Genomic DNA, 24139 nt, shown 5'->3' with positions numbered 1-24139 from the left:
TCTTCTGCCTTGACTTTGTTCCCTGACTGCTTGTTCTCTTCAGCCTTGTTTCTTCCTCTGGTCCTTTTGGTCTTTTCCTGCCCGTGGCTCTTAGTTTTGCTGACCTTTCTGGATGCAGCTTTCTGAGGTTTGCCTTGCGAGTGCTTGGCCGTGTTCACAGGAGCCCTGTCACTGACTGCAGCATTGCATAGAACCACTTCTCCCCCTAACAGGCACTCTGGATTCTTTGGCTGGCTTTTGGCCTTGGGAGCACCACTGATAGGCTCAGAGGCTTTCTGTTTGTTCTTCCTGGGTTGATCAGAGGGAACCTTTACGACACTTGGCTTTTCCTGCACCTGATTCACCTTAATGGCTCTGGTGTCTTTAGCTTTGATCACGTTGGGACCTTGGGATTGACCAAGATCTTTCAAAGAATTAAAGAGCTGGGGAAGGTGACTATCCTCCGCCAGTGTAGTCATGTCTGCAAAACCACTGCTAGGTTCAGTCCCGTTTTCAAGTGTCCCTAGGTCCTGACGACTGCGGCTGTTCTCTCTCAGATCAGCATTTTCAGAACCAGGCTGCTCCTCTTGGCTGAGGGGATCGGTGCAGGCCAGCGGCTGGTGAATATCAGGGATTCCTAAAGGGCGTAGTGGAGGATCTTGGTTCTCTGTTGGGATCTGGTAGGCATCCAGAGGCTTTGAAAGCTTGGTTTTGATATCATCCACGTTCTTACTCTCTGTTTGTCCCTGGCTTGGAGCTGGAGGCAGGGCCAGGAGACGACTGGCACTCTGGACTGGAGCTGTCACTGAAATGTCCCCAAGTTCAGACGGTGGGTTACTCTCAAGTATGTGACTGTTTCTGGTACTGCAGGACTTGGGGAGTTGTTGAGTTTGTGTCACACAAAACGTCTGGCTTGGAGGTCGCAATCCCAGGGAATTGTTCATCAGCGGGGAAGTCTCCGTCACTACAAAGGGATCAAGGGAGAAGTCAGTCCCTGGGAAGTGAGATGCTCCCCCTAAACACCAACACAGCAGTCATGTACCTTTCAAGGGGTTCAGGGGCAAGATGGGCAAGGCATTTCTACTAACTCTTCTTAAGGACCCTGGACAGTGCCCTATGCTACGAGGTAAGCGGTGACTGTTGTAATTCTTACTGGTGATCATTTCCTGTCACTGATTCTTGGCTTTCTTTGTATTTCATAGGACTGTTGTAAGTCCAATACAAAATGAGTCTTATTTTTAAAACACACTGAAATGTTTTACAAAGCCTAGCATTCTCATCTAGAGTCCTTTCAATTCTCCCCACTTTCCCGAGAGGCTACGAACACTTCACACCATGAACTAGGAGAGGGGGTAGAGCCCTTTCTGATGAAATGTATCAACAAAGACAGAGTCTCAGCCTGCTTGCTCTCTGGACAGGATCTCAGACCACAAGGTCTTAAATCCTGGTATAAATGAAGGAAGTGAGGACAGTTCAACTGGCACTCTCACAACGAGAGTTCTGAAACACCTTCCAAAGAGCCTATAGCAGTAGATGAGGGAAGGGAGTGCTACAGTGTGGTAGTACAGGGGGAATGATCGGCTACAGCAGTGAAAAATGTGGTACCTATTGGTGTGCTCTCGGGGTTCTTGTACATGTAGCATAGATGACCTTTACAGTGTCCCTCCCACCTTCCCACCTGCATTAGGTTTTTTTTTTTTTAATTTATGTTTATTTATTTATTGTTTGAACTTATTTGTTCTACGTATTTATTTTTTTGGCCGCACTGGGTCTTCATCGCTGTGCACGGGCTTTCTCTAGTTGGCGGCTAGCGGGGGCTGCTCTTGGTTGCGGTGTGCGGGCTTCTCATCGCGGTGGCGTCTGTTGCTGCGGAGCATGGGCTGCAGGCGCGTGGGCTTCGGTAGTTGCGGCTCACGGGCTCTAGAATGCAGGCTCAGTCGTTGTGGCACATGGGCTTAGTTGCTCCACGGCATGTGGGATCTTCCCAGACCAGGGCTCGAACCCGTGTCCCCCGCATTGCATTGACAGGCGGATTCTTCACCACGGCGCCACCAGGGAAGCCCTAGGTGTTCTTCTATAGAGTCTCAAAACAGAGGGCACTGAGCGAAGGTAGTGGTTATTAAAGGCTCGGGATCTAAATTCTACCTGTCTCTACACCACTTCCCAGCTGTCGATTTGACCCCACTTTTGAACGCCGACCTCATTCTTCAACTTTCTCTGCCGTTTGTATACTCACCTTGAAAACTTGTTTCTGTGATGCGTTGAGCAGACACAGGGTGGCAGATTGCAGAGGTGGAAGCTGGTGGTCGGATATTTGTGGGCTCGATCTCCTTCAGTCCCATTCCCATTTCTGGTTGCACAGAGGCCCTACTTCCTGTGTGTGACGCAGAGCCATAGGATTGCAGGCAGGAGCCAAGTTCTCCATACAGTAAAGACCCCAGTGTGCCTTGGTTATAGTAATCTACCTGGCTTCCTTCCTGGTAGGGAGGTGACAGGCGGCTATGCCCCTGATTTGGAATCTGAGATGGTGTTCCCTGAGCAAGGCTGGCAGAAAGCGATGGATATAGAGGGACCATGTTATTGGCGTCTGAAGTTTTATCATAGTGGGCTGCCATAAACATGGAGGAAGCAACTGTGTGCCGGTCAGTGAGTGCCAGAGTAAAGTCTCCGGGTGAAGAAGAATTCTTTTCAGTGCTTCGTGTGATGTCCCACTGAAGAACACCTGGATAGGAAGGAGCTGAAGTGGAGATCTGGCTGTGGTCAGTAACTCCAGATACCGTAGTCGTGCTAGAATGTTGGTAAAGGTAGGCACTACCCGTGAGTGTCTGGAAAGAGGTACCAGTAGCTGATGGCGAACTGACGGCAGGGGCAGAGACTCTGGAGAAGTTGCAGACACTTCGTGTTAGGGAAGTTGCATTGCTCATCACAGGAAGAGAATGCTGCAGAGATTTCAGAGTTCCAAGTAGAGATGGATTTTGGAAATTTTCTGTAAGAACAAGAGGGTCATGAAAAACTCAGGGAGGTTGAGAAATTCTCAGTCCGTTTGAGGAACAGCATTATCTTAAGGTTCTTGCTATCAGGACACCTCTACTATCAATACTTGCTGAGAAACCCAAAATCAGACAGTTAATGATGGCTGTAAGGACTGAGCAGTTTTCCACTCTTCTGTATTAACTGCCTGTGCTCCCATCTTGGGCACAGATGGGCAGAAGAGCCAAGTGGTATGGTTCAGACATTGTTCTCTAGGCTGGAAGCAACCTTCTCCCTGCCCTGTCTTTCCCTTCAGCCTGCACTCGTATTGACTTCTATGCTACTTCCTAGACTGGAAGCATTTTAGAACTAGGAGGCCCTTAGAGAACTTCGATTTTCTCAGTCTCATTTCGTGAGTAAGGAAACTGAGGCTCAGAGAGGTCGGGTTGACTTGTTCAAGTTCCCTCGTTATGTTAGTATCATTACCAGGTTCCAGAACCTACGTATCCTGACTTCCTTGCCAGGACTCTACTCTGAGCATGATACTGCCAGAAAGCAGGAGAAATAGAACTTACAATATAGGCATTTTTTTGGTCCATTAGAAAACAGTACGGCTATTACCATTGTCGTCTTCAGTGTCTCCCTTTGCTTGTACAGTTCCCATGCTATTACCTAGAGTTGACGTATAGCTCAGTCCAACTGGTGAATTGTGAAAGAGTCATTTTTGCCCTCTTCAAGCCTGGTTTCTCATCCTACCTCAAAATGATTACCCGAAAGTGGATATCTTAAGTGCTTTTGGAAAGAGAAAAGTTATCTGATGACTTCGGATTACTCATCTATAAAGTGGTTATAACACCACCACCAATAATAATAGCAGTAATAATTAATAGATGAATAAGCTGATATATTGCATCTGATTTATATGGAGGAAGATACAATAAGTTCTAGAAAGACAAAGAAAAATCATGACAAGCACATTACATAACGAAAAAGGAATCCATAGATATTAATGAAAACTGGGGTATGTGGCAAGTATCAAAGCCTAATGAATTTACTAACAAATGACATTCTGTACCATCCATGCAATATTAGGAAAGTGAATGTTGCCCGCTCTATTTTAGTGAATGCTATTAACCAAAACACACGATAGAGGTGATAGAGGTGAATGAATTCCTAGCCAATGCATACAGACAGAGACGGTATATCAGTAAACAATGCCTAACAAGCAACAGAATGCAATAAATGTGAATGTATAGGTAGCCACAACATATATAGACAAGTATTGCAATGAAAAGCGGTACGAAGCAGACAGCAAAATAATAAGGGTAAAAGAGTTTCATGATTGTGCTCATTCATATTTTTACCCAGCAAGTAACAGGTATTCAGCCTAGGAGAAATATATATTTCAATGAATATAACTTATATAATAAGCAGAAAGGAAGCTTAAAAAGTATCAGGAAGGTTTTTGTATTTATCCTAGAACTTAGATTAGAATTATCTTCAACATCCAGGAAGATGACATCCCAAAACCTCAAAAAACCATCATCCCTAGAATCCAACGAAAAAAGATTTTCAAATGTAAGAAAATCCAAAGGACTCCACCACATTGTTTTCGATAAATGTGGATGTTTGTTTTTTTTTTTCTTTTGCCGCGCCGCGTGGCCCTGGCCGTGAAAGCACCGAGTCCTAAGCACTGGACCGCCAGGGAATTCCCTAAATGGGGAATTAGAGATGTGGGGCTTGACTTTTTCTTTTTCTCCTTCGGTAGCTAAGATCTACAAGCGAACGATGGCTGTTGATCAATGTGCTCTCTGTGTTAGGAAGGAAATAACTGTGAAAATGAAAAGCAGCCTTGCCTTAGAACCTACATATCACACAAAGGAAATAGTCCTTCTGATTCAATTTAGAAGATGCCACTTAAAATGTTTAATTGGGAAAATGTCTACCTAGTTTAAAAATTAGAAAGAATAAAACACTGAAAATCAGCCCCCTAGATAACCACTTTGGTTTCTTGTTTATAGGAAGCATCATTTCTAAAACATATTTCTAAAATGTTTATATTCAAAACTGTCAAGTGCCAACTGTATTCAGAGAGGCAATAAAAGAAAGAAAACGGAGTATGACTTTTCTGATAAGCTGCCTTTCCTGGTGATCCCCTGTTCTGGCCTGACTTTCCTTCTTAGTCTGTTAATGTAAGGATTTGCTACCATCAACTTTGTTTTGCCCTGCTCTGAGCAGATTTCCCTCTGTGCTGTTTCTGCTTTAATTTAAAATCTTTGGTTCCCATCAGCATTCCATTGCAAACTACGTTTTTCTTGAGAGCCCCTCTATGCTTTCCCTCTTGATTCTTATATTTTTTTTCCCATCTCTTGGTTCCTGTTGGCCTGTGCTAATGAAAACAATCCTCAACTTCCTTACGTTTGACTCTGTGCCTCCCTATATAGCCCAGTACTCTCCATCCTCTCTCCCTATTCTCTCTTTTCAGCTGGTCGCAGTACTAGTGGAGGGAGACCATTAGAGATGAAACATCTTGGTATATATTGCTAGTTTTCTATGTCACCTGGCTTTTCTATGTTTCTGTTGAAACCCTCTTGAGAAGTCTCTGATTTCATTTTCTCCATGGGTACCCTTTAAGGCTCAATACTGGAAAGGAAGGGGATCAGAGTGATCAACCCAATGTGGTATCCTAACGTAACAGATAAGGAAAGCAGCAGGCTTTGTGAGACAGTCAGCGATTCGTCCAAAGTCACACAGATAGTAAACGTCCAAGTCAAAACTGAAGTTAGGTCTCCAGACTTGTAGTTCAATACTTTCCCTCATCATTCCCTGCTATGTTGAATCTCCTACTCAATTTAGGGGCCAAAGAAATCGAACGCAAAACTTTCCAAAGTGTCTTTTCTTACCTGACATGGTCAGAGAAGAGGAACCATCAACTGCAGGTACAAGGGCTGAGGAGACAACACTAGAGGATGTCTGAGTGGCTGCAGCTGAACGGCGCACGTGTCCAGTCCAGAGGTCACTGGTTACTGGTCCAAACAGCTCCACGGAAACCCCAAGACTCTACCAAGTGGTAGTAGGTTTGGTAGGAGAGTGATGTCACAAAGCAGGCAGTTGGAAGGTATGAGCTAGCCAATAGGGAGGTCCGATCCCCAAGAGGAAGGCGGGGTTGGGTGAAGAGAGTGTAGGAGAGCTAAAACAACACCTACATTTCTGAGCTCTGGGGAGGAAATCCTAGAAGACAGACTTACCTCCCCCAGGCTCTTCCATTAGGGAAATCATTGCAACATTTCTTACAGACGTTCATTAATATAATGAACTAACAGTTGCTTATATTCTACAGAGTATTCTATTTTATGTATCATATACTTAGAGCTATAGAGATCTTAACTTAATTAATATCCTTAGGAAGGAAAGTGCCATCTAGTTTGAACTATTAACAGTTGTTCTGAAATCATATGTGTCTAATGAGTGAACTGATAGCAGCTTTCAAGGAGCAAAAGTAGGGATGAAGAAGCTCTTTTTGTAGCTTGGTTCAAGAGTAGGGTGAAGTTTGTTGAGTGTACCTTGTGGAGAATGTTGTGGTCCAAGGCTCTTCTCTTCGAGTTTCTTCTCCTTGACTCCTGCCTTCCTTGGGCTGGGCTAGGCTGGGGGCCAGGTTGGACTTGCGACTTAGCATTTCTCTTCCGCTTTCTTCTTCTTTTTTTTTTTTTTTTTTTCCTTCCATTATGGGCATTGCTTCTAGGACAAGCCTTGATCTTGCATTGGATGTTACTTCCTGTCAACTTCCAGCAGCAGGAGTCTTCTTTTCAGTGCTTGACGCTTCACGAAATCGACTCTGCCCGTTGGCAGCAAATACCAGAGAGCTAGGAGACAGAGCTGGTTGCAGACCTTTCCTCTTCCAGCCTTTGGTTGCAATTCTTTGGCCCATAATTTGCTAGCTCTAGTTCCTTGGGCCACACAGGTATCCTGCCATCCAGCTCTTTTTCTATGTGAGAGACGTTCTGAACACTGTCCCTTTTTCTTTGCACAGAAGTATATACAGTGTGGCAGTTACTGTAATCTCCTCCCCCTTGCAAACAGCCACTCTCGAATCTTGGACCTCTAGGACTCTCTGTCTTGCATGCTTGGGTGCAAGGCCAAGCAAAATGAAGAGGAGAATAATTAGAGAAAGAGGAGGACATTGGTGGAGAATTGGGAGCAGGTAAGGTGAAAGGGCACAGGAGAAAAGAGATGCATGGAGGTTTTTTGGTTTCTGTGGGAAACAAGTTGACACACTTGGGCCTCATTTTGTATTCACAGAACAGAGAGTTAACGATATAAGTAGCTAGATAGTGCAGCAACTGCCACGAAGTCTGTACACTGAAGAGAACAGTCTCACATCTAGTTTTCATTTTGTTTTATGTCATAGTACCTTATTGATAGCATTCACTGGTGTGTTTGTAGAACACAGATGTGTTCAAATGCTCTGGTTTTGTCTACATGGTTATTTCCTTGTCCTATTTGTAAGGAATCCAACATTGTAAGACATATTGCATGTTTTTCTCTTGACGATCGTTGACCTTGAAGCGTCATGAACTAAGTTGAGCTGTTGGATTTTGTGGAGAAACTTTCAAAAGGGTCTGTGAAAAAGGCATTGTGGTGAGTCGCATTATGCACCCGAGCGTAAGGAGCAGATATCTGCCACCAGCCCAACTTGGCCTGGATTGCCTCTGTTTTAGTTCCCCCGGTTAGTGCTTTTCTCCCTAACCACTCTTGTGACTGTGATCATGTGAGTAAGGGCTGAGTTGCTACTGATTTCTGTGTGAGGTAAGCTGGTTTGAGGGAGGAAATCTGTGGACCTAGTCATTTTCCTTGGTGGTAAGCTTTCAGGGGTGCAAAAAGATTGATCTTCCTGGGGACTTTTCTGGTCCCAGGAAGATAGCGCATAGATGGGACCTCCAAAGACACACATTGAATCTTTAGGCCTGTTTTTCCTATTATGAGATACGAGTTTCTTCACTGATGGGGATGATGCTTATCTGAGAAGAAATTGTGAAAGGTGGTGTAGTATAGAGGTGTGGCTTAAGCTTGTAAGTTTTCTTCAAGGTTTTTCCCCTAAGCTTCCTACTTCAGACGGCCTACTTACATGATACTAGTATGTGATGTCAGGCTAACAACTTCCTAAATACCGGCAGGCCAGATCAGTGTCTCTTTTCTCTATATTGCCATGGAAATCAAGGGTCCCGCCGAATTTTCCATCGAAACAGTTGATTTGTGTTGTCTCTGGGAATTCTGAAGGGCGTACCGTTGCTTCCTAACCGGTGTCGTTTGGGAGATCTACCTCTGTACGTTCAAATGATTCATTTTGAGGCTTTGCTCATGTGCGCAGTAAACCCTTGAATTCCCTACGACCTTCCTTTCCTCCATCTCATACCCCATTAAGCCCGCTTCAGTTTATCTCCTGCATTTCTTTGGAATCTGTCAGCTCTTCCTCAACATCCTAATACTGAACTTGCCTGTCTGTTGCGACTAGGTCCTAACTAGTGTCCATATATCTTGTTTCCTTCCAATCCATTCTTCACACAAGAAACCTTCAAAGCAAGCTGGAACATTGCTCATAAACATCGCTCACAAACATTGTTTTGAGACTAGAAAACACAGTGTTGGCCTTGAAGACTCTGCGTGGTCTAGAATCCTCTCTGCTCCTCTAGCCCCATCTTGTGCCACTTTTGCCCTCACTTTCTATGCTTCAGATACACTGAATTAACCTTAGTTCTCACTCATCTGACAGAAGTCAGTTGAGATATGATTTTTCACTGTGATTCCTCGCATTAAGGAATTTGATGATCAGGTTTTGTGTGAGGACTAAAACTAAACTGGGAAGTGGAAGAATTGAGTTTCAACCGTTTCAGTCAACACGCACGTATTAATGATACCTACGTATCGAACACCGGGCTAGGTTTCATGAGGGATCCAGAAGTTCTGGCCATCTCTGGTTTTGGATATCCCTTAGTTGTTGAGACCTTTGCGTTGTCTGGTTGCCTTTTGTCTGTTTTCCAGATGGGAAAACAGGAACAAGGGAAGTATAGGTTATTACTAGGTGGGGTTGAACAAGCGGAGCAGCAAACTGCAAAGCTGAAAGAAGAGGGACGTACTCTAGAGGGATATGATTTCCATTTTCAAGGCGCCTGCATCCTGTGCAGGGAGACAGCCTAACATAAAATGTGCCTAACAACAAATATATTGACTTCTTACTAAAAATCTCCAGTTCATGTAACCAAGGGGTTTATACCTTCTCCTTTAAAAGTGATATTCCTGGGACTTCCCTGGTGGTCCAGTGGTGAAGACTCTGCGCTTCCAATGCTAGCAGGCGTGGGTTCAATCCCTGGCTGGGGAGCTAAGATCCCACATGCTGCGCAGCCAAAGAAATGTTTTTCGAAAGTTATATTCCTGTATTATTGAATTTAGTGGTTTAGATTTTGTTTTAACGTTAAGAAGATGACAGTTTATTTACCAGGAACAAACAAAACATAATGTAAAAATAGTTTCCCAGAAACGATGTCCATCATTCTCTTCTTCCCTTTCTCCCGCAGACTGGTGTTTCATCTTGACGAGTTCTCTGTCAGTCCATAGGAAAGCTGTCTGGCTTGGAGGTTGCAATCCCAGGGAATTTTTCATCAGCGGGGAAGTCTCCATCACTACAGAGGAATCAAGGGAGAAGTCAGTCCCTGGTAAGTGAGATGCTCCCCCTAAACACCAACACAGCAGTCATGTACCTTTCAAGGGGTTCAGGGGCAAGATGGGCAAGGCATTTCTGCTAACTCTTCTTAAGGATCATGGACAGTGCCCTATGCTACGAGGTAAGCGGTGACTGTTGTAATTCTTACTGGTGATCATTTCATGTCACTGATTCTTGGCTTTCTTTGTATTTCATAGGACTGTTGTAAGTCCAATACAAAATGAGTCTTATTTTTAAAAAACACTGAAATGTTTTACAAAGCCTAGCCTTCTCATCTAGAGTCCTTTCAATTCTCCCCACTTTCCTGAGAGGCTACGAACACTTCACACCATGAACTAGGAGAGGGGGTAGAGCCCTTTCTGATGAAATATATCAACAAAGACAGAGTCTTAGCCTGCTTGCTCTCTGGACAGGCTCTCGGACCACAAGGTCTTAAATCCTGGTATAAATGAAGGAAGTGAGGACAGTTCAACTGGCACTCTCATAACAAGAGTTCTGAAACACCTTCCAAAGAGACTGTAGCAGTAGATGAGGGAAGGGAGTGCCACAGTGTGGTATAGTACAGGGGGAGTGATCGGCTACAGCAGTGAAAAATGTGGTACCTATTGGTGTGCTCTCGGGGTTCTTGTACATGTAGCATAGATGACCTTTACAGTGGCCCTCCCACCTTCCCTCCTGCATTAGGTGTTCTTTTTTTTTTTTTTAATTTATGTTTATTTATTTATTTATTGTTTGAACTTATTTATTCTACGTATTTATTTTTTTGGCCGCACTGGGTCTTCATTGCTGTGCACGGGCTTTCTCTAGTTACGGCTAGCGGGGGCTACTCTTGGTTGCGGTGTGCGGGCTTCTCATCGCGGTGGCTTCTCTTGTAGCGGAGCATGGGCTGTAGGCGCGTGGGCTTCGGTAGTTGAGGCTCACGGGCTCTAGAATGCAGGCTCAGTCGTTGTGGCACATGCGCTTAGTTGCTGCACGGCATGTGGGATCTTCCCAGACCAGGGCTCGAACCCGTGTCCCCTGCATTGGCAGGCGCCACCAGGGAAGCCCTAGGTGTTCTTCTATAGAGTCTAAAAACAGAGAGCACTGAGAGAAGGTAGTGGTTATTAAAGGCTCAGGATCTAAATTCTACCTGTCTCTACGCCACTTCCCAGCCGTCGATTTGACCCCATTTTTGAACGCCGACCTCATTCTTCAACTTTCTCTGCCGTTTGTATACTCACCTTGAAAACGTGTTTCTGTGATGCGTTGAGCAGACACAGGGTGGCAGACTGCAGAGGTGGAAGCTGGTGGTCGGATATTTGTGGGCTGAATCTCCTTCAGTCCCATTCCCATTTCTGGTTGCACAGAGGCCCTACTTCCTGTGTGTGACGCAGAGCCATAGGATTGCGGGCAGGAGCTTGGTTCTCTGTTGGGATCTGGTAGGCATCCAGAGGCTTTGAAAGCTTGGTTTTGATATCATCCACGTTCTTACTCTCTGTTTGTCCCTGGCTTGGAGCTGGTGGCAGGGCCAGGAGACGACTGGCACTCTGGACTGGAGCTGTCACTGAAATGTCCCCAAGTTCAGACGGTGGGTTACTCTCAAGTATGTGACTGTTTCTGGTACTGCAGGACTTGGGGAGTTGTTGAGTTTGTGTCACACAAAACGTCTGGCTTGGAGGTCGCAATCCCAGGGAATTGTTCATCACCGGGGAAGTCTCCGTCACTACAAAGGGATCAAGGGAGAAGTCAGTCCCTGGGAAGTGAGATGCTCCCCCTAAACACCAACACAGCAGTCATGTACCTTTCAAGGGGTTCAGGGGCAAGATGGGCAAGGCATTTCTACTAACTCTTCTTAAGGACCCTGGACAGTGCCCTATGCTACGAGGTACATGTAGCATAGATGACCTTTACAGTGGCCCTCCCACCTTCCCTCCTGCATTAGGTGTTCTTTTTTTTTTTTTTTAATTTATGTTTATTTATTTATTTATTGTTTGAACTTATTTATTCTACGTATTTATTTTTTTGGCCGCACTGGGTCTTCATCGCTGTGCACGGGCTTTCTCTAGTTGGCGGCTAGCGGGGGCTGCTCTTGGTTGCGGTGTGCGGGCTTCTCATCGCGGTGGCGTCTGTTGCTGCGGAGCATGGGCTGCAGGCGCGTGGGCTTCGGTAGTTGCGGCTCACGGGCTCTAGAATGCAGGCTCAGTCGTTGTGGCACATGGGCTTAGTTGCTCCACGGCATGTGGGATCTTCCCAGACCAGGGCTCGAACCCGTGTCCCCCGCATTGCATTGACAGGCGGATTCTTCACCACGGCGCCACCAGGGAAGCCCTAGGTGTTCTTCTATAGAGTCTCAAAACAGAGGGCACTGAGCGAAGGTAGTGGTTATTAAAGGCTCGGGATCTAAATTCTACCTGTCTCTACACCACTTCCCAGCTGTCGATTTGACCCCACTTTTGAACGCCGACCTCATTCTTCAACTTTCTCTGCCGTTTGTATACTCACCTTGAAAACTTGTTTCTGTGATGCGTTGAGCAGACACAGGGTGGCAGATTGCAGAGGTGGAAGCTGGTGGTCGGATATTTGTGGGCTCGATCTCCTTCAGTCCCATTCCCATTTCTGGTTGCACAGACGCCCTACTTCCTGTGTGTGACGCAGAGCCATAGGATTGCGGGCAGGAGCCAAGTTCTCCATACAGTAAAGACCCCAGTGTGCCTTGGTTATAGTAATCTACCTGGCTTCCTTCCTGGTAGGGAGGTGACAGGCGGCTATGCCCCTGATTTGGAATCTGAGATGGTGTTCCCTGAGCAAGGCTGGCAGAAAGCGATGGATATAGAGGGACCATGTTATTGGCGTCTGAAGTTTTATCATAGTGGGCTGCCATAAACATGGAGGAAGCAACTGTGTGCCGGTCAGTGAGTGCCAGAGTAAAGTCTCCGGGTGAAGAAGAATTCTTTTCAGTGCTTCGTGTGATGTCCCACTGAAGAACACCTGGATAGGAAGGAGCTGAAGTGGAGATCTGGCTGTGGTCAGTAACTCCAGATACCGTAGTCGTGCTAGAATGTTGGTAAAGGTAGGCACTACCCGTGAGTGTCTGGAAAGAGGTACCAGTAGCTGATGGCGAACTGACGGCAGGGGCAGAGACTCTGGAGAAGTTGCAGACACTTCGTGTTAGGGAAGTTGCATTGCTCATCACAGGAAGAGAATGCTGCAGAGATTTCAGAGTTCCAAGTAGAGATGGATTTTGGAAATTTTCTGTAAGAACAAGAGGGTCATGAAAAACTCAGGGAGGTTGAGAAATTCTCAGTCCGTTTGAGGAACAGCATTATCTTAAGGTTCTTGCTATCAGGACACCTCTACTATCAATACTTGCTGAGAAACCCAAAATCAGACAGTTAATGATGGCTGTAAGGACTGAGCAGTTTTCCACTCTTCTGTATTAACTGCCTGTGCTCCCATCTTGGGCACAGATGGGCAGAAGAGCCAAGTGGTATGGTTCAGACATTGTTCTCTAGGCTGGAAGCAACCTTCTCCCTGCCCTGTCTTTCCCTTCAGCCTGCACTCGTATTGACTTCTATGCTACTTCCTAGACTGGAAGCATTTTAGAACTAGGAGGCCCTTAGAGAACTTCGATTTTCTCAGTCTCATTTCGTGAGTAAGGAAACTGAGGCTCAGAGAGGTCGGGTTGACTTGTTCAAGTTCTCTCATTATGTTAGTATCATTACCAGGTTCCAGAACCTACGTATCCTGACTTCCTTGCCAGGACTCTACTCTGAGCATGATACTGCCAGAAAGCAGGAGAAATAGAACTTACAATATAGGCATTTTTTTGGTCCATTAGAAAACAGTACGGCTATTACCATTGTCGTCTTCAGTGTCTCCCTTTGCTTGTACAGTTCCCATGCTATTACCTAGAGTTGACGTATAGCTCAGTCCAACTGGTGAATTGTGAAAGAGTCATTTTTGCCCTCTTCAAGCCTGGTTTCTCATCCTACCTCAAAATGATTACCCGAAAGTGGATATCTTAAGTGCTTTTGGAAAGAGAAAAGTTATCTGATGACTTCGGATTACTCATCTATAAAGTGGTTATAACACCACCACCAATAATAATAGCAGTAATAATTAATAGATGAATAAGCTGATATATTGCATCTGATTTATATGGAGGAAGATACAATAAGTTCTAGAAAGACAAAGAAAAATCATGACAAGCACATTACATAACGAAAAAGGAATCCATAGATATTAATGAAAACTGGGGTATGTGGCAAGTATCAAAGCCTAATGAATTTACTAACAAATGACATTCTGTACCATCCATGCAATATTAGGAAAGTGAATGTTGCCCGCTCTATTTTAGTGAATGCTATTAACCAAAACACACGATAGAGGTGATAGAGGTGAATGAATTCCTAGCCAATGCATACAGACAGAGACGGTATATCAGTAAACAATGCCTAACAAGCAACAGAATGCAATAAATGTGAATGTATAGGTAGCCACAACATATATAGACAAGTATTGCAATGAAAAGCGGTACGAAGCAGACAGCAAAATAATAAGGGTAAAAGAGTTTCATGATTGTGCTCATTCATATTTTTACCCAGCAAGTAACAGGTATTCAGCCTAGGAGAAATATATATTTCAATGAATATAACTTATATAATAAGCAGAAAGGAAGCTTAAAAAGTATCAGGAAGGTTTTTGTATTTATCCTAGAACTTAGATTAGAATTATCTTCAACATCCAGGAAGATGACATCCCAAAACCTCAAAAAACCATCATCCCTAGAATCCAACGAAAAAAGATTTTCAAATGTAAGAAAATCCAAAGGACTCCACCACATTGTTTTCGATAAATGTGGATGTTTGTTTTTTTTTTTCTTTTGCCGCGCCGCGTGGCCCTGGCCGTGAAAGCACCGAGTCCTAAGCACTGGACCGCCAGGGAATTCCCTAAATGGGGAATTAGAGATGTGGGGCTTGACTTTTTCTTTTTCTCCTTCGGTAGCTAAGATCTACAAGCGAACGATGGCTGTTGATCAATGTGCTCTCTGTGTTAGGAAGGAAATAACTGTGAAAATGAAAAGCAGCCTTGCCTTAGAACCTACATATCACACAAAGGAAATAGTCCTTCTGATTCAATTTAGAAGATGCCACTTAAAATGTTTAATTGGGAAAATGTCTACCTAGTTTAAAAATTAGAAAGAATAAAACACTGAAAATCAGCCCCCTAGATAACCACTTTGGTTTCTTGTTTATAGGAAGCATCATTTCTAAAACATATTTCTAAAATGTTTATATTCAAAACTGTCAAGTGCCAACTGTATTCAGAGAGGCAATAAAAGAAAGAAAACGGAGTATGACTTTTCTGATAAGCTGCCTTTCCTGGTGATCCCCTGTTCTGGCCTGACTTTCCTTCTTAGTCTGTTAATGTAAGGATTTGCTACCATCAACTTTGTTTTGCCCTGCTCTGAGCAGATTTCCCTCTGTGCTGTTTCTGCTTTAATTTAAAATCTTTGGTTCCCATCAGCATTCCATTGCAAACTACGTTTTTCTTGAGAGCCCCTCTATGCTTTCCCTCTTGATTCTTATATTTTTTTTCCCATCTCTTGGTTCCTGTTGGCCTGTGCTAATGAAAACAATCCTCAACTTCCTTACGTTTGACTCTGTGCCTCCCTATATAGCCCAGTACTCTCCATCCTCTCTCCCTATTCTCTCTTTTCAGCTGGTCGCAGTACTAGTGGAGGGAGACCATTAGAGATGAAACATCTTGGTATATATTGCTAGTTTTCTATGTCACCTGGCTTTTCTATGTTTCTGTTGAAACCCTCTTGAGAAGTCTCTGATTTCATTTTCTCCATGGGTACCCTTTAAGGCTCAATACTGGAAAGGAAGGGGATCAGAGTGATCAACCCAATGTGGTATCCTAACGTAACAGATAAGGAAAGCAGCAGGCTTTGTGAGACAGTCAGCGATTCGTCCAAAGTCACACAGATAGTAAACGTCCAAGTCAAAACTGAAGTTAGGTCTCCAGACTTGTAGTTCAATACTTTCCCTCATCATTCCCTGCTATGTTGAATCTCCTACTCAATTTAGGGGCCAAAGAAATCGAACGCAAAACTTTCCAAAGTGTCTTTTCTTACCTGACATGGTCAGAGAAGAGGAACCATCAACTGCAGGTACAAGGGCTGAGGAGACAACACTAGAGGATGTCTGAGTGGCTGCAGCTGAACGGCGCACGTGTCCAGTCCAGAGGTCACTGGTTACTGGTCCAAACAGCTCCACGGAAACCCCAAGACTCTACCAAGTGGTAGTAGGTTTGGTAGGAGAGTGATGTCACAAAGCAGGCAGTTGGAAGGTATGAGCTAGCCAATAGGGAGGTCCGATCCCCAAGAGGAAGGCGGGGTTGGGTGAAGAGAGTGTAGGAGAGCTAAAACAACACCTACATTTCTGAGCTCTGGGGAGGAAATCCTAGAAGACAGACTTACCTCCCCCAGGCTCTTCCATTAGGGAAATCATTGCAACATTTCTTACAGACGTTCATTAATATAATGAACTAACAGTTGCTTATATTCTACAGAGTATTCTATTTTATGTATCATATACTTAGAGCTATAGAGATCTTAACTTAATTAATATCCTTAGGAAGGAAAGTGCCATCTAGTTTGAACTATTAACAGTTGTTCTGAAATCATATGTGTCTAATGAGTGAACTGATAGCAGCTTTCAAGGAGCAAAAGTAGGGATGAAGAAGCTCTTTTTGTAGCTTGGTTCAAGAGTAGGGTGAAGTTTGTTGAGTGTACCTTGTGGAGAATGTTGTGGTCCAAGGCTCTTCTCTTCGAGTTTCTTCTCCTTGACTCCTGCCTTCCTTGGGCTGGGCTAGGCTGGGGGCCAGGTTGGACTTGCGACTTAGCATTTCTCTTCCGCTTTCTTCTTCTTTTTTTTTTTTTTTTTTTTCTTCCATTATGGGCATTGCTTCTAGGACAAGCCTTGATCTTGCATTGGATGTTACTTCCTGTCAACTTCCAGCAGCAGGAGTCTTCTTTTCAGTGCTTGACCCTTCACGAAATCGACTCTGCCCGTTGGCAGCAAATACCAGAGAGCTAGGAGACAGAGCTGGTTGCAGACCTTTCCTCTTCCAGCCTTTGGTTGCAATTCTTTGGCCCATAATTTGCTAGCTCTAGTTCCTTGGGCCACACAGGTATCCTGCCATCCAGCTCTTTTTCTATGTGAGAGACGTTCTGAACACTGTCCCTTTTTCTTTGCACAGAAGTATATACAGTGTGGCAGTTACTGTAATCTCCTCCCCCTTGCAAACAGCCACTCTCGAATCTTGGACCTCTAGGACTCTCTGTCTTGCATGCTTGGGTGCAAGGCCAAGCAAAATGAAGAGGAGAATAATTAGAGAAAGAGGAGGACATTGGTGGAGAATTGGGAGCAGGTAAGGTGAAAGGGCACAGGAGAAAAGAGATGCATGGAGGTTTTTTGGTTTCTGTGGGAAACAAGTTGACACACTTGGGCCTCATTTTGTATTCACAGAACAGAGAGTTAACGATATAAGTAGCTAGATAGTGGAGCAACTGCCACGAAGTCTGTACACTGAAGAGAACAGTCTCACATCTAGTTTTCATTTTGTTTTATGTCATAGTACCTTATTGATAGCATTCACTGGTGTGTTTGTAGAACACAGATGTGTTCAAATGCTCTGGTTTTGTCTACATGGTTATTTCCTTGTCCTATTTGTAAGGAATCCAACATTGTAAGACATATTGCATGTTTTTCTCTTGACGATCGTTGACCTTGAAGCGTCATGAACTAAGTTGAGCTGTTGGATTTTGTGGAGAAACTTTCAAAAGGGTCTGTGAAAAAGGCATTGTGGTGAGTCGCATTATGCACCCGAGCGTAAGGAGCAGATATCTGCCACCAGCCCAACTTGGCCTGGATTGCCTCTGTTTTAGTTCCCCCGGTTAGTGCTTTTCTCCCTAACCACTCTTGTGACTGTGATCATGTGAGTAAGGGCTGAGTTGCTACTGATTTCTGTGTGAGGTAAGCTGGTTTGAGGGAGGAAATCTGTGGACCTAGTCATTTTCCTTGGTGGTAAGCTTTCAGGGGTGCAAAAAGATTGATCTTCCTGGGGACTTTTCTGGTCCCAGGAAGATAGCGCATAGATGGGACCTCCAAAGACACACATTGAATCTTTAGGCCTGTTTTTCCTATTATGAGATACGAGTTTCTTCACTGATGGGGATGATGCTTATCTGAGAAGAAATTGTGAAAGGTGGTGTAGTATAGAGGTGTGGCTTAAGCTTGTAAGTTTTCTTCAAGGTTTTTCCCCTAAGCTTCCTACTTCAGACGGCCTACTTACATGATACTAGTATGTGATGTCAGGCTAACAACTTCCTAAATACCGGCAGGCCAGATCAGTGTCTCTTTTCTCTATATTGCCATGGAAATCAAGGGTCCCGCCGAATTTTCCATCGAAACAGTTGATTTGTGTTGTCTCTGGGAATTCTGAAGGGCGTACCGTTGCTTCCTAACCGGTGTCGTTTGGGAGATCTACCTCTGTACGTTCAAATGATTCATTTTGAGGCTTTGCTCATGTGCGCAGTAAACCCTTGAATTCCCTACGACCTTCCTTTCCTCCATCTCATACCCCATTAAGCCCGCTTCAGTTTATCTCCTGCATTTCTTTGGAATCTGTCAGCTCTTCCTCAACATCCTAATACTGAACTTGCCTGTCTGTTGCGACTAGGTCCTAACTAGTGTCCATATATCTTGTTTCCTTCCAATCCATTCTTCACACAAGAAACCTTCAAAGCAAGCTGGAACATTGCTCATAAACATCGCTCACAAACATTGTTTTGAGACTAGAAAACACAGTGTTGGCCTTGAAGACTCTGCGTGGTCTAGAATCCTCTCTGCTCCTCTAGCCCCATCTTGTGCCACTTTTGCCCTCACTTTCTATGCTTCAGATACACTGAATTAACCTTAGTTCTCACTCATCTGACAGAAGTCAGTTGAGATATGATTTTTCACTGTGATTCCTCGCATTAAGGAATTTGATGATCAGGTTTTGTGTGAGGACTAAAACTAAACTGGGAAGTGGAAGAATTGAGTTTCAACCGTTTCAGTCAACACGCACGTATTAATGATACCTACGTATCGAACACCGGGCTAGGTTTCATGAGGGATCCAGAAGTTCTGGCCATCTCTGGTTTTGGATATCCCTTAGTTGTTGAGACCTTTGCGTTGTCTGGTTGCCTTTTGTCTGTTTTCCAGATGGGAAAACAGGAACAAGGGAAGTATAGGTTATTACTAGGTGGGGTTGAACAAGCGGAGCAGCAAACTGCAAAGCTGAAAGAAGAGGGACGTACTCTAGAGGGATATGATTTCCATTTTCAAGGCGCCTGCATCCTGTGCAGGGAGACAGCCTAACATAAAATGTGCCTAACAACAAATATATTGACTTCTTACTAAAAATCTCCAGTTCATGTAACCAAGGGGTTTATACCTTCTCCTTTAAAAGTGATATTCCTGGGACTTCCCTGGTGGTCCAGTGGTGAAGACTCTGCGCTTCCAATGCTAGCAGGCGTGGGTTCAATCCCTGGCTGGGGAGCTAAGATCCCACATGCTGCGCAGCCAAAGAAATGTTTTTCGAAAGTTATATTCCTGTATTATTGAATTTAGTGGTTTAGATTTTGTTTTAACGTTAAGAAGATGACAGTTTATTTACCAGGAACAAACAAAACATAATGTAAAAATAGTTTCCCAGAAACGATGTCCATCATTCTCTTCTTCCCTTTCTCCCGCAGACTGGTGTTTCATCTTGACGAGTTCTCTGTCAGTCCATAGGAAAGCTGTCTGGCTTGGAGGTTGCAATCCCAGGGAATTTTTCATCAGCGGGGAAGTCTCCATCACTACAGAGGAATCAAGGGAGAAGTCAGTCCCTGGTAAGTGAGATGCTCCCCCTAAACACCAACACAGCAGTCATGTACCTTTCAAGGGGTTCAGGGGCAAGATGGGCAAGGCATTTCTGCTAACTCTTCTTAAGGATCATGGACAGTGCCCTATGCTACGAGGTAAGCGGTGACTGTTGTAATTCTTACTGGTGATCATTTCATGTCACTGATTCTTGGCTTTCTTTGTATTTCATAGGACTGTTGTAAGTCCAATACAAAATGAGTCTTATTTTTAAAAAACACTGAAATGTTTTACAAAGCCTAGCCTTCTCATCTAGAGTCCTTTCAATTCTCCCCACTTTCCTGAGAGGCTACGAACACTTCACACCATGAACTAGGAGAGGGGGTAGAGCCCTTTCTGATGAAATATATCAACAAAGACAGAGTCTTAGCCTGCTTGCTCTCTGGACAGGCTCTCGGACCACAAGGTCTTAAATCCTGGTATAAATGAAGGAAGTGAGGACAGTTCAACTGGCACTCTCATAACAAGAGTTCTGAAACACCTTCCAAAGAGACTGTAGCAGTAGATGAGGGAAGGGAGTGCCACAGTGTGGTATAGTACAGGGGGAGTGATCGGCTACAGCAGTGAAAAATGTGGTACCTATTGGTGTGCTCTCGGGGTTCTTGTACATGTAGCATAGATGACCTTTACAGTGGCCCTCCCACCTTCCCTCCTGCATTAGGTGTTCTTTTTTTTTTTTTTAATTTATGTTTATTTATTTATTTATTGTTTGAACTTATTTATTCTACGTATTTATTTTTTTGGCCGCACTGGGTCTTCATTGCTGTGCACGGGCTTTCTCTAGTTACGGCTAGCGGGGGCTACTCTTGGTTGCGGTGTGCGGGCTTCTCATCGCGGTGGCTTCTCTTGTAGCGGAGCATGGGCTGTAGGCACGTGGGCTTCGGTAGTTGAGGCTCACGGGCTCTAGAATGCAGGCTCAGTCGTTGTGGCACATGCGCTTAGTTGCTGCACGGCATGTGGGATCTTCCCAGACCAGGGCTCGAACCCGTGTCCCCTGCATTGGCAGGCGCCACCAGGGAAGCCCTAGGTGTTCTTCTATAGAGTCTAAAAACAGAGAGCACTGAGAGAAGGTAGTGGTTATTAAAGGCTCAGGATCTAAATTCTACCTGTCTCTACGCCACTTCCCAGCCGTCGATTTGACCCCATTTTTGAACGCCGACCTCATTCTTCAACTTTCTCTGCCGTTTGTATACTCACCTTGAAAACGTGTTTCTGTGATGCGTTGAGCAGACACAGGGTGGCAGACTGCAGAGGTGGAAGCTGGTGGTCGGATATTTGTGGGCTGAATCTCCTTCAGTCCCATTCCCATTTCTGGTTGCACAGAGGCCCTACTTCCTGTGTGTGACGCAGAGCCATAGGATTGCGGGCAGGAGCTTGGTTCTCTGTTGGGATCTGGTAGGCATCCAGAGGCTTTGAAAGCTTGGTTTTGATATCATCCACGTTCTTACTCTCTGTTTGTCCCTGGCTTGGAGCTGGTGGCAGGGCCAGGAGACGACTGGCACTCTGGACTGGAGCTGTCACTGAAATGTCCCCAAGTTCAGACGGTGGGTTACTCTCAAGTATGTGACTGTTTCTGGTACTGCAGGACTTGGGGAGTTGTTGAGTTTGTGTCACACAAAACGTCTGGCTTGGAGGTCGCAATCCCAGGGAATTGTTCATCACCGGGGAAGTCTCCGTCACTACAAAGGGATCAAGGGAGAAGTCAGTCCCTGGGAAGTGAGATGCTCCCCCTAAACACCAACACAGCAGTCATGTACCTTTCAAGGGGTTCAGGGGCAAGATGGGCAAGGCATTTCTACTAACTCTTCTTAAGGACCCTGGACAGTGCCCTATGCTACGAGGTACATGTAGCATAGATGACCTTTACAGTGGCCCTCCCACCTTCCCTCCTGCATTAGGTGTTCTTTTTTTTTTTTTTAATTTATGTTTATTTATTTATTTATTGTTTGAACTTATTTATTCTACGTATTTATTTTTTTGGCCGCACTGGGTCTTCATCGCTGTGCACGGGCTTTCTCTAGTTGGCGGCTAGCGGGGGCTGCTCTTGGTTGCGGTGTGCGGGCTTCTCATCGCGGTGGCGTCTGTTGCTGCGGAGCATGGGCTGCAGGCGCGTGGGCTTCGGTAGTTGCGGCTCACGGGCTCTAGAATGCAGGCTCAGTCGTTGTGGCACATGGGCTTAGTTGCTCCACGGCATGTGGGATCTTCCCAGACCAGGGCTCGAACCCGTGTCCCCCGCATTGCATTGACAGGCGGATTCTTCACCACGGCGCCACCAGGGAAGCCCTAGGTGTTCTTCTATAGAGTCTCAAAACAGAGGGCACTGAGCGAAGGTAGTGGTTATTAAAGGCTCGGGATCTAAATTCTACCTGTCTCTACACCACTTCCCAGCTGTCGATTTGACCCCACTTTTGAACGCCGACCTCATTCTTCAACTTTCTCTGCCGTTTGTATACTCACCTTGAAAACTTGTTTCTGTGATGCGTTGAGCAGACACAGGGTGGCAGATTGCAGAGGTGGAAGCTGGTGGTCGGATATTTGTGGGCTCGATCTCCTTCAGTCCCATTCCCATTTCTGGTTGCACAGACGCCCTACTTCCTGTGTGTGACGCAGAGCCATAGGATTGCGGGCAGGAGCCAAGTTCTCCATACAGTAAAGACCCCAGTGTGCCTTGGTTATAGTAATCTACCTGGCTTCCTTCCTGGTAGGGAGGTGACAGGCGGCTATGCCCCTGATTTGGAATCTGAGATGGTGTTCCCTGAGCAAGGCTGGCAGAAAGCGATGGATATAGAGGGACCATGTTATTGGCGTCTGAAGTTTTATCATAGTGGGCTGCCATAAACATGGAGGAAGCAACTGTGTGCCGGTCAGTGAGTGCCAGAGTAAAGTCTCCGGGTGAAGAAGAATTCTTTTCAGTGCTTCGTGTGATGTCCCACTGAAGAACACCTGGATAGGAAGGAGCTGAAGTGGAGATCTGGCTGTGGTCAGTAACTCCAGATACCGTAGTCGTGCTAGAATGTTGGTAAAGGTAGGCACTACCCGTGAGTGTCTGGAAAGAGGTACCAGTAGCTGATGGCGAACTGACGGCAGGGGCAGAGACTCTGGAGAAGTTGCAGACACTTCGTGTTAGGGAAGTTGCATTGCTCATCACAGGAAGAGAATGCTGCAGAGATTTCAGAGTTCCAAGTAGAGATGGATTTTGGAAATTTTCTGTAAGAACAAGAGGGTCATGAAAAACTCAGGGAGGTTGAGAAATTCTCAGTCCGTTTGAGGAACAGCATTATCTTAAGGTTCTTGCTATCAGGACACCTCTACTATCAATACTTGCTGAGAAACCCAAAATCAGACAGTTAATGATGGCTGTAAGGACTGAGCAGTTTTCCACTCTTCTGTATTAACTGCCTGTGCTCCCATCTTGGGCACAGATGGGCAGAAGAGCCAAGTGGTATGGTTCAGACATTGTTCTCTAGGCTGGAAGCAACCTTCTCCCTGCCCTGTCTTTCCCTTCAGCCTGCACTCGTATTGACTTCTATGCTACTTCCTAGACTGGAAGCATTTTAGAACTAGGAGGCCCTTAGAGAACTTCGATTTTCTCAGTCTCATTTCGTGAGTAAGGAAACTGAGGCTCAGAGAGGTCGGGTTGACTTGTTCAAGTTCTCTCATTATGTTAGTATCATTACCAGGTTCCAGAACCTACGTATCCTGACTTCCTTGCCAGGACTCTACTCTGAGCATGATACTGCCAGAAAGCAGGAGAAATAGACCTTACAATATAGGCATTTTTTTGGTCCATTAGAAAACAGTACGGCTATTACCATTGTCGTCTTCAGTGTCTCCCTTTGCTTGTACAGTTCCCATGCTATTACCTAGAGTTGACGTATAGCTCAGTCCAACTGGTGAATTGTGAAAGAGTCATTTTTGCCCTCTTCAAGCCTGGTTTCTCATCCTACCTCAAAATGATTACCCGAAAGTGGATATCTTAAGTGCTTTTGGAAAGAGAAAAGTTATCTGATGACTTCGGATTACTCATCTATAAAGTGGTTATAACACCACCACCAATAATAATAGCAGTAATAATTAATAGATGAATAAGCTGATATATTGCATCTGATTTATATGGAGGAAGATACAATAAGTTCTAGAAAGACAAAGAAAAATCATGACAAGCACATTACATAACGAAAAAGGAATCCATAGATATTAATGAAAACTGGGGTATGTGGCAAGTATCAAAGCCTAATGAATTTACTAACAAATGACATTCTGTACCATCCATGCAATATTAGGAAAGTGAATGTTGCCCGCTCTATTTTAGTGAATGCTATTAACCAAAACACACGATAGAGGTGATAGAGGTGAATGAATTCCTAGCCAATGCATACAGACAGAGACGGTATATCAGTAAACAATGCCTAACAAGCAACAGAATGCAATAAATGTGAATGTATAGGTAGCCACAACATATATAGACAAGTATTGCAATGAAAAGCGGTACGAAGCAGACAGCAAAATAATAAGG

General features: G+C 44.8%; 1 protein-coding gene across 1 annotated transcript in view; it reads left to right on the top strand.

The window, feature by feature from the left end:
- The first annotated feature begins 1029 nt into the window (after positions 1-1029).
- The window catches only part of LOC130709334 (uncharacterized), a 149445-nt gene continuing 126335 nt past the window's right edge, over positions 1030-24139 (top strand). Inside the window, exons 1-3 of the mRNA XM_057557846.1 lie at positions 1030-1105; positions 9522-9659; positions 19455-19592. Of these exons, the coding sequence (XP_057413829.1) occupies positions 1045-1105; positions 9522-9659; positions 19455-19592 (337 nt within the window). The 5' untranslated portion in view covers positions 1030-1044. The remainder of the gene's footprint in view (positions 1106-9521; positions 9660-19454; positions 19593-24139) is intronic.

This window comes from Balaenoptera acutorostrata, chromosome 12 (assembly GCF_949987535.1).
Source record: "Balaenoptera acutorostrata chromosome 12, mBalAcu1.1, whole genome shotgun sequence".
In the NCBI taxonomy this organism is placed as follows: Eukaryota; Metazoa; Chordata; class Mammalia; order Artiodactyla; family Balaenopteridae; genus Balaenoptera; species Balaenoptera acutorostrata.
The sequence above is the reverse complement of the archived record's forward strand: the minus strand, read 5'-3'. Positions and strand labels throughout refer to the sequence as shown.